Source organism: Dipteris shenzhenensis, chromosome 32, assembly GCF_047967505.1.
Source record: "Dipteris shenzhenensis isolate YYH24624 ecotype China chromosome 32, Dip_SZ_1.0, whole genome shotgun sequence".
In the NCBI taxonomy this organism is placed as follows: Eukaryota; Viridiplantae; Streptophyta; class Polypodiopsida; order Gleicheniales; family Dipteridaceae; genus Dipteris; species Dipteris shenzhenensis.
Window position 1 is genome coordinate 12,884,816 of NC_141627.1, and position 12,728 is coordinate 12,897,543.

Consider the following 12,728-nt stretch of genomic DNA (forward strand, 5'->3'; position numbering starts at 1 on the left):
GCAGGGTCCGCCACAGCCACGCGAACTTGGGGGGCTCATGCCGTAGTCACCGTGTCGGCGAAAGTGTCGTGCATAACCCAGCCAAAGTGGGAGCCCAGGTCCCTGACAATCGGCCGCAGCTTAGCAGCAAGACCTGGAAAAACTAGCATCACTGGATGGCGAGGTATGTGGAACCGAGCATCAAAATCCGCTGCACTGAATCCATGGTACCAAGGGACTATCATAATGATCTTTCCATCCACAGAAGTGGGGGAACCAGCAATCAGGTTGCTCGCAGCTTTCGCATTGGATAGTTTGAGCCAGAAGATGCCCCTTCCCAAAAGGGCCACCTCCTCAATGTGGCCGTCCTCTAGCATGAGAGTGGACTGGAGCCAGTCCCTGATGGCTGATCTGGAGGGGGAATGTCCAATGACTCTGCCATAGACAGAGGTAAGGGCAAAGTCATTGGCAACCTCCTGAACCCGAGACGATTGTTGCTCTGTCAAGATAACGCGGTAGGCATCTGGAGAGGGAGGATCCGACTGGGCCTCCGGTTCCGGGCAGGGAGCCGCCATACCGCCAAGACAAACTGCGAGACCTCCGATGAAGAAGAGGCTGCCACCCAAAAAAGGGGGGGATAGATGCGGGGGGGGTGGAGCCTGGGTGTGAAGAAGATGGATGAGGCGAACCGGGGCGACGTGAGTCGGGTGGGGGAAGCGGAGGCGCAGGCGAGAGCGGAGGCGGAGAGCGGGAAGGATGGAGGGCGGAGGGCGGTGGAAACGAGGGTGGGAGGCGGAGGTGGCGGGGGTGGGGGCTGAGGATGGAGGGCGGGTGAGGTGAAGAGGCGGGAGTGGGGGCGGGAGGGAGCGGGGCGGGAGGGCGGGAGGGAGCGGGGCGGAAGGGCGGGGCGGGACGGGGCGGGGCGGAAGGGCGGGAGGGGCGGGGGCAGGCGTAGCGAGGGGGCGGGGGGGTGAAGCGGGGGGCGGGGAGGAGCGAAGCGGGGGGGCGGGGGGCGGGCGAAGCGGGGGGGCGGGGGAGTGAGGCGGAGAGGCTGGGGGGGTGAGGCGTAGCGAGGGGGCGGAGTGGGGCGGAGGGGCAAGGGGGATGAGGGCAGAGAGGCGAGGGGTGAGGGCGGGGGAGGGCGGGTGAGGGCGCAGCGGGGTGAGGCGGAGGGGCGAGGGGGTGAGAGCAGAGAGGCGAGGGGGTGAGGGCGGAGAGGCGAGGGGGTGAGAGCGGAGGGGCGAGGGGGTGAGAGCGGAGGGGCGAGGGGGTGCAGGCGGTAGAGGCGAGGATGAGGTGGAGGGCGAGGGGGTGAGGGCGGAGAGGCAGGGGATGAGGGCGGTCGAGGCGGAGGTGAGCTAAGGGGGGGAGAGGTTGCGGGAGGGAGGGGGAGGGCTCGCAGGAGCAGGTGATCTTAAGAGAACTTCAGTAGACGACGGTGTTTATGCTTGAGTCATTTGCAACTTATTGGCATTTTGGATTGCCATTACAGTTGGCATTTTCTTTTGGGCCAGATTTGCTCATATGGATGCATAGTATATGCACATGAGTCAGATGCTTTGAGACATGAGTTTTGGTGATACTTCACTCTATTATGGCATACACATTTGAGTGCACTTGGTATTTGGTGTGATTCTCTCTTATAGGCACTAGCATTTGGTATTTTGCTTTATTTGCATCATGGCATCCTCTTCCATGTCTGAAAAGGAGTTTTTCAACATTTAAAAGTTTGATGAGACAAACTTTTCTTTGTGAAAAGAACAAATAAGGGATGTGCTTATTCAAAAGAAGTAGATTAAACCCTTGGCAAGGATTGAAGCTAAGCCTGCAAATATGTTTGAGGATGATTGGAATGAGTTGAATGCATTAGCAAAATCTACTATTAGACTTCATCATGCAAAGTCAGTTTATTTCACAATAGTAAATGAACAGACTACGGAAGATTTGTGGAAGAAACTGTGTGCCACTTATGAAAAGGAAACTGCCTCTAATAAAGTTTACCTCATGAAGAGGTTGTTTGAGCTGCAGATGAAGGAAGAGGTCTCCATTGCTTCTCATTTGAATGAGTTCAATATTATTTTCAGCCAGCTTCAGGTTCAGAAGATGAATTTTGATGTGGAGACTAAGGCAATATTTCTCTTATGTTCATTGCCATCCTCATGGAATACCTTCCGTACAGCTGTCAGTAACTCTGCACTTGGTCGAGTACTAAAATTTGATGATGTTGTGGGTAGCTTGTTGGCCGAGGAGATTAGACGGAATTCTATGGATGGCAACAAGCAGGATGCAGCCTTCAATGTGCAAAGGGACAGATCACAGTTCAGGGGGAAGTCCCAAGAAAGAGGGAAGTCTCGTAGCAAATCCAGGGCATGGAACATTGAGTGTTACCATTGTGGCAAGAAGGGCCATATGAAAAAGGATTGCTACAAGCTGAAACGAGAGCAAAAGAATAAGAAAAAGAAAGCAAATTGGGGTGCAAATCAAAAGGAAGAGAGTCCAAGGGAGAACAAAGGAAAAGTGAAGATCGAGGAGATCAATGCAGTCACACATGATAGTGACAATGACGTTCTCTTCATGTCTGCAGAGTTTCTTACCACTTCAGATGATGCATATTCCCAGGATTGGATTTTGGATTCTGGTGCTTCATTCCATGTTACTCCCCATAAAGAATGGTTCTCCACTTATGACAGTGGAAAGACAAGTTGTGTGTATCTTGGAAATGACTATGCATGTAACATAGTCGGAGTAGGTGACAAAGTTTTCTTTTGCAAATGGGTCTGCATTTATTTTGAAACATGTGAGATATGTGCCTAAGTTTACCAAGAGTCTTATTTCAGTGGATCAGCTAGATGATGCTGGTTTTCACACCACTTTTGGCTTTCAGAGTTGGAAAATTCAGAAGGGCTCTATGCTTTTGGACAGGGGTACCAAGTGTGGGACTTTGTATCCCTTACATGTATCAGGGGTATTTAATCATGTTGTTACAATAACTGAGCAGCCAAGCACTTCTTTGTGGCATTGCAGGTTGGGGCACATGAGCCAAAATGGAATGAAACTCTTATGCCGTTTGGGTTCTGTACCACATTTGAGTTTCTCTGATTTTGAATTTTGTGAGCACTGTCTCTCTGGAAAGCAGACTAAATCAGCCCATAAAAGAAGGGGAAAGAAAGAGTTTGAAAAGCTTGATTTGGTGCATTCAGACGTATGTGGTCCCATGCCTACACGGTCATTAGGCGGGGCTGAATACTATGTGACATTCATTGATGATGCAACTAGGAAAGTGTGGGCTTATGCTATGGCTCGGAAGAGTAATGTGTTCAAGGTATTTCAGAAATGGCTGGCCTTGGTTAAGAATCAGTCAGGTAGAGCGCTTAAATGCCTACGGACTGACAATAGTGGAGAGTATCTCTCTCATGACTTTCAGCATTTCTGTGATACACGTGGGATTAAGAGGGAGCTCACATCCCCTCGTACTCCAGAGCAAAATCCAGCTGCAGAAAAGATGAACCGTACCATTCAAGAAAGGTTGCAATGCATGCTTTCCAATGCAAGTCTTTCTGGTGGTTTATGGGCTAAGGCAATAAAGACTGTATCTGTGATACACGTGGGATTAAGAGGGAGCTCACATCCCCTCGTACTCCAGAGCAAAATCCAGCTGCAGAAAAGATGAACCGTACCATTCAAGAAAGGTTGCAATGCATGCTTTCCAATGCAAGTCTTTCTGGTGGTTTATGGGCTAAGGCAATAAAGACTGTAGTGCATGTGATCAATAGATCACCTAGTAAGAGTTTGGATGGTGGTATTCTTGAAGAGGCATGGAGTGGCAAGAAGCCCTCTTACTCTCATTTGCATATATTTGGGTGTGAGGCATATGCGCATGTGCCAAAAGAGCTTCGAAAGAAGCTAGATCGTAAGTCTAGGACATGCATCTTTTTGGGTTATGGTGAAAGTGGAGAGAGATGGGCTATCATCTCTGGGATCCAAAAGCAAAGAAGATCATACACAACCATGATGTAGTCTTCAATGAGAAGAAGATGCATAAGGCACCCATGAGGGATGTGGAAATGAGGAGAATCACTTTCCAAGATGTGAATCCACCTGCATATGTTGATAGACAGCAAGCTGTCCATGCACCAAATGTGCGAGAAATGGTACCACAAGTACTCCCACAGGCATACAATCAAGGGTAGATGATGGATCATCTATTGGTGGAAATGATGAGCCAAATGTGGCTAATATGCAGGTGGGACAGCGAGCTGAAATGCCCTTGAGAAGATCATCTAGAGTGTCTAGACCGCCTCATAGGTTCGTTCCAGGGGTAGACTATGTGATGCTTACTGATTGTGGGGAGCTTTCTTGCTACAGAGAGTCTATGATACGCGAGGATCAAGGCAAGTGGGAGTATGCTATGCAATCAGAGATGAGTTCACTTATGAAGAATAAGACTTGGGACTTAGTTTCTTTGCCACATGGAAAGAAAGCATTGCCATGTAAATGGGTCTACAAAATGAAGGTCACAGGTGATGATGTGCCTAGGTACAAGGCCCGTTTAGTCACTAAAGGATTCAAGCAAGAGAAGGGTGTGGACTTTGATGAGATATTCTCTCCGGTTGTGAAGATGACCACACTTAGATGCATGCTTGGACTAGTGGCATCAGAGGATATGGAGCTTATGCAGATGGATGTCAAGATAGCTTTCTTGCATGGGGATTTGCATGAGGAAATTTACATGGTACAGCCGGAAGGCTTTGAAAAAAACGGCAAAGAGCATTTAGTTTGCAAGCTCAAGAAGAGTCTCTATGGTCTTAAGCAAGCGCCTAGAGAATGGTATCAGAAGTTTGATGCTTTCATTCGGTCCCAGGGTTTTAGAAGGAGTGAAATTGATTACTGCCTCTACACTAAAAGGGCTAAGGATAATAGCCTGATAATCTTGGCACTATATGTGGATGATATGCTATTGGCTAGCAAGAATACTTATGAGCTAGATGCATTAAAGACCAAGTTGCATGAGGCCTTTGATATGAAGGATTTGGGATTTGCAGGTCATATTCTTGGTATGCGAATCACGCGTGATCGGAGTAGGAAACTCCTTTGGCTTTCACAAAAAGAGTATGTTACAAAAGTATTGCAGCGTTTCAATATGGTGGGGGGGAAGGTAGTGAGTACTCCATTGCCTCCATATGTGAAACTGAGTCATACAGATAGTCCCAAATCAGATGAGGAAAAGGCCATGATGGCCAAGGTTCCTTATGCATCAGCAGTTGGGAGTCTTATGTATGCTATGATAGCTACTAGACCAGACATTGCATTTGCAGTGAGAGTTGTTAGCCGATATATGGCTTATCAAGGAAAGACGCATTGGGAGGCAGTTAAGTGCATCATGAGGTACATGAAGGGTACCAAGTAGATGTGCATCTGCTTTGGTAGAGGAGACATGCGTGTTGCAGATTCTTGAGCCTCATCGAAGAAGACGCTCTGCCAGTGTCAGGATTCCGGATGCTTTTTATGCAGAGGAGAGCCTCACGAGGATATTTTACAGATTTGGATTTCTCACAAAGAGGGTGGAGCTGTCCGCCTATCTTAGGTAGCTGCAGCCTTATCCGGAATTAGTGACTATTATCATACAGTCGCTGATTCCAGGAGACGTGAGATTGGTAAACGCCAGCAGTTAGCATCCCTTCAGAGGGAAGAGCAGAAGAGGCCCACAGATGTTTGGATTTAGGAGCGCCTTGCTGTAGCAAGGGCTCATATGCAGACATTGTTGGATCAGAGTAAGAGATACCAAGTGGTCGGCCATGCTCATTAAGTATGCTAGCATTCCACATGATAGGTTGCTTGTCGATCTCTTCACGAGAGGAAAGGGAAACCCTCTAAAGAGTACTCCTGAAGCTGGCCCAAGCCTTCAGAGAATAGCAACCATAAGAGGGGAGGAAGAAGATGTGAGGTGGGGGCTGAAGCGAAAATCCATCTAGTCTCCTCGCAAAGTAGGTGTATAAGACTGTATGATGCGAATAAAGAAATCTTTCCACGGCTCTTGCCGAGGCATAAGTCCCCTTACCATCATCTTGCAGAGCAAGTCCCTACACTATAAATCTGAATCTATGATATTGAGACCCCCTTCCCGTGTGGGGAGAATCAAGGTGTCCCAAGCCACCCTAGCTATAACATCTTTTGTGCCATCAAGTCCACTAGATAAAAAGTTCCTTACAAGTCTCTTCAGCTTAGTGATACAATCCTTGGAACGGCACCAGCAAGAGCATACAAACTAAGCCATGGCTAAAAAAACCTGGTTAACCACTACAACTCTGGAAGCAAGGTCAAGCTTGGCCGAACTCCAAAAGAGGAGCTTTCTCCTTACGCTCGCCAACACAGGGTCAAATTGTTGTGATGGAGAGATACCCATACGGACTTGGCATCCCAAATACCTGACTAGAACATCCCTTCGAACCCAAGTGAAGCCAATGTCATGTTCCCAATCCAGGGTGTCCTCGTCAATGATCCGAAAGCCATTGGATTTATGCCAATTGATATGTGCCCTCGCTAGCGATACAAAATACATCCAAGGCTGTCCTGAAAGAAGTGAGCATCTGTGGTGTGGCATCCAAAAAGACAGCAATATCATCTGCCAGCTCACTATCTAGAAGCTCTTTTCCCGTCTAAGAGGAAGTCTCAGTCCAAAAATATCAGCTTGAGATCTAATATAGATACCCATAGCTTCTGCCATAAATGGAAACAGAAAAAGAGCTAGAGGGCATCTGTGACATCCAACAATATGCCAAAATTGTTGTTCAGATGACATATTAGCTTAAGGGGAAGGGAGGTACCTTTAAATGGGATGAACCTCAAAGGAAAAGTTAGCTATAGCTGCAGCTCCTGTCTTAATGGTAGTGGATCCCAATGAACCATTCATGGTTGAAATAGGTGCCTATGATTTTGCTGTTGGAATGCTATTCTTACAAAAGAGCTAACTAATAGCTTTTGAAAGTAAAAAGTTAGACTGCTCTCAACGCATAATTACTCGATATATGAGAAGATTTTGTATGCTATAATTTATTCTTTAAAGGAATGGAAGCACTATTTATATGGTGCTAAGTTTGAGATAATTATTGATCAAGAAAGTATCAAAAGGATTTGCAATCAGCCACAAAGCTTAAAGGAAGAAAAAGTAGGTGGGGCTGAAATAAGGCGAGAGTTTGATATCCAATCGACATGGAGGAAGGGGAAATTTAATGTTGTAGCAAATTCCTTAAGCCGACGAATTCAAATCGTTAATGAATTGAGTTTTACTCAATTCCAAATCATTTTGATGTTGTGCCATTAGTGGATTTCTAGATTTACTAATTCATATGATCAATAAAGTAAAATCCTATCTCTTGGTGGAGCATAACCAAGTTAACTCTCCCCTCAAGTGAGAACTTGCAAGCCAAATAGAAGTATCATCCTAGGAGAAGGGTCCTGCGAAAGTTTCTCATCATGATTTTGGGACTGGTCTCTAATGATAAATGTGACCTCTTTGTACAAGGTATGTAGCAAGTATAAGGAAAAATATAAGCAAGGGTAAAAGCAAAGGGGGTGGAAGCAAAGTTGAGGCAAAAGGCAAGGGTGAGGATGAAGGGAAGGTTAAAACATCAATGCAGTAGAAAGAAGAATGTGTCCATTACCATCTGCAGACTTTCTAAGAGGTTACCATAACATGATATATCACACCATCATTAAGGTCACTCTTCCAAGGCAGCCATTCTTGTTGCTGATTGATCACTTGCTTGATTGCAATGAGAGTGGCTTTGACACTGAACAATTTGGAGCATCAAGCGAAGATTGAGTGGCGTTGACATTTTTAGCCTTTGTATATGAAAATGCCATAATGAGCAGAGATATATCATCTAGCTGAAGAATGAGGAGATGATTAAGAGTCCAAGATTGGCCAAGCAGCCCAAAGGCTTGTGGGGAGAATCAATGAAGGAATCCAAAAGAAGGGTCTAGTTGGCTGCAAATCTCTCTCTGCTTAGAACAATAAATTGCAGCAGTTCTGTTTTCTTCCATCCAAAACAGCACACTGTTTTTCATGGAGCGATTGCTGCACACTGTCTTGCACGTGGTAAGACACCTTGTGTGACTGCTGGGAGTGATTCCTTCAAATCGTGTGCGCTTGGACAACACTTACTTGGAGATTGGCATCCACCAGTCTAGAATGTTTTTGCCACTAGTCTTCAGTAGTGAACAAGCTTGGCTTTTATGCATCGAGCTGGAGAAAATAATCACCAAGGCTGACTCACAAAAATTGAAGACAAGAATGGAGGAATGGAGAAATCGGTTCCTTTGCAAGATGCTACATGAGGCAGGTTGCTGCAAGATTGGACAAGTGTAGATGTGCTCCTCAAGCCACACTCTCCAGAATAGAGGTCAGTAGCCACACAACTCTCACTGTACAAGATGAGGTAGGACAGGGATGCAACCTTTACATAGTCAGGAGGCAAGCACCCTGGCTGACCAGTGCCTGGTCGGTGGCTGCTCTTTGATCCGTTTTCCCTTATATCCTGTCTATGACATGCTCATTTGATTCCCCTCATATGGAGGTGTTGCAAATTGAGAAACTAAGAATTAACCTAGAACCTAGAGGTAGGAGCATTAATATCAAACACTTGAAACAATGTGAATCCAAGTATGGATGCTTGGTGGATCAGGTCCAACATCAAAATCAATTCCCAATGGTGAGGCCACAAAATGATTCGAATAGGCCACATCTAGCTGGGAATAGAGCATCCCTTGATCAAATATATGCAGTTCAGAACAAAGGTCATTTCTCTTCTTTGGTCGCCTTATCTCCCTCTATGAAGGCCAAATGAATAAGAGTTCTCCGCAATGAGGGCAAATCACAATAAAAAACAACTATTCTCTATGAGCACCAATGGAGGAGCTAAAATCATGGAAAAAAGACTGCTTCCAATCCTGCAAACCCGAGTCAAATCCCCAACCAAAACCTCAGTAAAGACAGCTTACTTTGTAAACTCCAGATCCAAAATATGCAGCCCTCCCTCCAGATTCGGAAGATCGAAAGAACTCCATTTCTCAGTCAGAGGTTTGATTAACAGTTTTTATTCTATAAAGGGATCTATAAAACATTTCTACCTATAGTGCCTCTTAGGGACTCGTTCAAGATTGTGTTAGCAATGTCTCGATATTTATAATAACTCTTCAAAGTAAATTCTTCCAGGAAATCAAATAAATGTAAAAGTCTGGTTACATTCTGCATGTTTTTGTTCAGGCACTTCTTCATGTACTTGGTCACAACGACCCTGTACTAAATGACTGGACACAAGCTCGGAAGGTCTTTAATGACGAGCTCTGCACTGTAAGTCAATCTCATTAGCTGCTTGCCTTTGTCATACTTAATGAGCTGAAGAAAATTTAGACCCCAAGATCTTATAATCGCTCTTCTTATCAGGCATTGAAGAGCTACAGTCCGAATACCGAAAGAGATTTAAAGTGTTGGGAATTGTGTGATGTTTACCTTGATGTAAGCATTTGTATAATTTACCATCCTACCATAGACAGTTCTTGTATGTTACTTTTGCCTACTTTTGCACACATAGAAAGGCACCGAAATGCAACTGAAGGATGCACACATAAACCCTTTGCTTTAATACAATGTGAATAAAAAGACAAAACTGAAACAGTAAAGTTTCCACATGATTAGTCAGATGATGATTAGAAATTTGTTTATGAACATGTAGCTCTTACTTTTCAGGGTATCACAGAGGCAAATCTGGCAGAAGAAGCACCTATAGGATATGTATTATTCCCTTCCTTGAACCTTGTCACTAGCTCACAACTGGCTGCTTCTTTCAGAAAATAGAACTTAATGTCTTTGGAATTTCTGTTTGCAAACGTCCTCTTTTCATCCCTGAATGAATACATAACAAATTAATTTGTCTCGAGAAACAATTATTTGGAACCACTGTGGGAATATTGATCTTTATCTGCTTGGATTTGCAGCTGGCTCAGCAGTGGCTCCTCGTTGCAAAGAAAGTGGCAATTGAGACTATAAGATACATCAGTTATAGAACAAAAACTGAGCAAGCTACAAAGGTAATATTCAATGTCAAATTCAACAATCTTTAATAACTTTGTCAGCAGAGCAAATGAAAATCCTCATGCTTAGGAGATTCAGTTCGTTTAGGAATCGGATTTACTTCTAATTCTATGGTCAATGGAGATTTAGATGTGATTAAAAGGTAAGCGTATGATTTGATTCTGATTTCCTGTGCTCACTGTAATTACATCATATGTACCTGGGTTGCTAATTCCAATGATGGGCATTCAGGACTTTGCAGACGTGGAAGTGGAGCAAATGGTTGCAGAAATTGACTTGAGAGTTGCTATCGATGACGAAAAGAAGCAAGCGCTTTACGTAGAAGGTCTGCAGTCAGCAAATAATCAACCCAAATCTGCACACCAGGGACATATTACTTCAGGCCCTCGTGTTGAGGATGACACTGAGGAAGATAATGAAGAAGATGAAAATGTAGAGTGATCCTAGTGTATATGCTAGTTGTAAGGAGGCAGTGAAACTCATGAACCTACCGCATATGAGCATTGACAACTAGGATACCTTTATCATGGGAAAGTGTTCCCACTCATCTTCCCATTTTCTTCATACAGTACTCAACCTAGGACCATGTCATGTGTCTTCTGATGAAGCGTCGGATTAGGGTGACTGGCCATTATTGGAGATCAGACTAAGCAGAGAGTAACAGTGTCTCATGTGTGGAGGCAGTTCTCATTACCTCTTGCAATAGTTGAGGAAGCATTTGAACCTACCTCACACAAAATAAAGAACCCTTAATAAAAATTTTGAAACTAGCTTTCAGTAGAATAATAAGAATTGAGTAACAAAGAATAGTACAATTGAATGAAAGGAAAAGTATTACAGCAACTAGCAGCCATATAGCATTTCAGCTCACTGTCTCATCAAGATTCATGGCAGCTATTTTTGCTTATTGCAGGGAAGAGATGCCTTGGCACTTCACATATTAATGACCTCATTTATTGTTTAATCATTTTACATTCTAACAAAGAAGACTGGGCTTTGCATTACGTCTTGGGTTGCCTGACCTGACCAAGATTCAAGCCCTTTTTGCCATCCAGAATCGAGGTTCACACTGTATAGTACCATAATATATATTACAGGGTAAGTTAAAGGAAAGAAGCTTTGCACCTTTCTGAACCTTGCAATCAGTATTGAAATATGTACAGCAAAGAGGGAATAAAATCCCAATTTGATATATTAGGGATGGGGGAGAGACTACTTGATTATAAAAAATCACCAACCCCTACAACAGTAGCCATTCAGACATGGGGATCTCCTCACCATAAGATAAGACAAGACAAAAAATATGTGGTTAGATTGCCATTAGTGTGAATACTTACCTTGGTTATTTGCTGCCGGAAAGTGGAACATTGCAAGACACTAGTACATATGACACTGTTTGGGTTTTTTGTTAGCTCTTGGCTCCAGCTTTGGACACTGGTACATACGCCACCGTTTGGGTTTCCTCCTTCCTCTCTTCTGCACACTTGTTCTAGCTCTAGCTCTCTCTTCTCTCACTCATAGAGTCTTCAATACTGTATCTTGCTCATCTCTTATCCCAAGGAATTGCATGTCTGCTGCTGATTTGTGAGGTTTCCATGGTTGGCTCAAGGCTGGCCAACCAAGGTGGGCAATCTCTCTGTCCCTACTGCAAAAGATTAATAAAGTGAAATTACAAGGCCAAAAAATGAAAGCGAGACTCCATACAAAGAAGACGATTCAAAGTAACTTTGGAAAAAGTAGAAATCCCAAGAAGTATTTTATGAAGGCCCCTGAATCCACCAAATCTCCAAAATGAATATCTAGCCAAAGAAAGGCTAGAATGCTAAGATAACATGTGAATTACCTCTTCTTTCAATAGATGTGTAAGCAATATGGACCAATAACATGCTGGACATGCTAGAAATCGTATCAAGACTAACCCACATGCATGTTAGTTCTAATCCAACAACAAAATTGCATCCAAAACTCAATTATTTGTTTGGAAAAGCATGTTATAGCATTACTATAATTAGCCAAACCAGAGGCTATGGTTGAACCTTTAAGAAGAAAACACACAGATTTTAGCTTCACCTTTTAGTTATATCGTCTTCATCTCTTTCTAATGGTTTATCTTTTCGATAGACTTTTTCATTCACTACCGCATCCTACGTTAACTCATCCATGTCTTGAAAGAAATGTCATTTCTAAAGGCTTATAACAAGTCATAAACTCCCTTGGCTTGTGATTAGCCCTACACCCATGGCCACCTTTGTGGGCTTCAATTAACTATTTTGTTTCCTAATGCGTGCATCTTCAAAGTCATCTTGGGGAAACTTTCTTTAAAGGACCCTGGTTGTTGTTAAGTGTATTGGCCATGAAAAAAGTAGATAATTGGTTCAACACACACTAGTCAAAGTCAAGCAACCAATACACATAAAACTAGGGTGGCCTAGACCAATCGAAAATTTGAAAGTGATTTTGAGAATGCCAACTAGTGGTGGCTGTGATACCAATGTTAAAGTTGTATAGTGAACACAATTACTCATAATAAATTTACAAAAAATCCACTTAAACTTATTTAGAAAGTTTGGAAATTCACCACAAGACTTACATTTACATAATTCATGGAATCACCAAGAATTTGGATAGGAGATTTAAAAAGTAACACATATCTCAA

At 43.8% G+C, this 12,728-nt stretch overlaps 1 protein-coding gene across 1 annotated transcript in view; it reads left to right on the forward strand.

Annotated features, from left to right (window-relative positions):
* Nucleotides 1-10,910, forward strand: part of LOC147880318 (uncharacterized) — a 144,377-nt gene extending 133,467 nt beyond the window's left edge. The window contains exons 8-12 of the mRNA XM_087371152.1: nt 9,245-9,331; nt 9,425-9,496; nt 9,728-9,772; nt 9,976-10,068; nt 10,304-10,910. Coding sequence (XP_087227278.1) covers nt 9,245-9,331; nt 9,425-9,496; nt 9,728-9,772; nt 9,976-10,068; nt 10,304-10,513 — 507 coding nt within the window. The 3' untranslated portion in view covers nt 10,514-10,910. The remainder of the gene's footprint in view (nt 1-9,244; nt 9,332-9,424; nt 9,497-9,727; nt 9,773-9,975; nt 10,069-10,303) is intronic.
* Nucleotides 10,911-12,728: the final 1,818 nt, after the last annotated feature.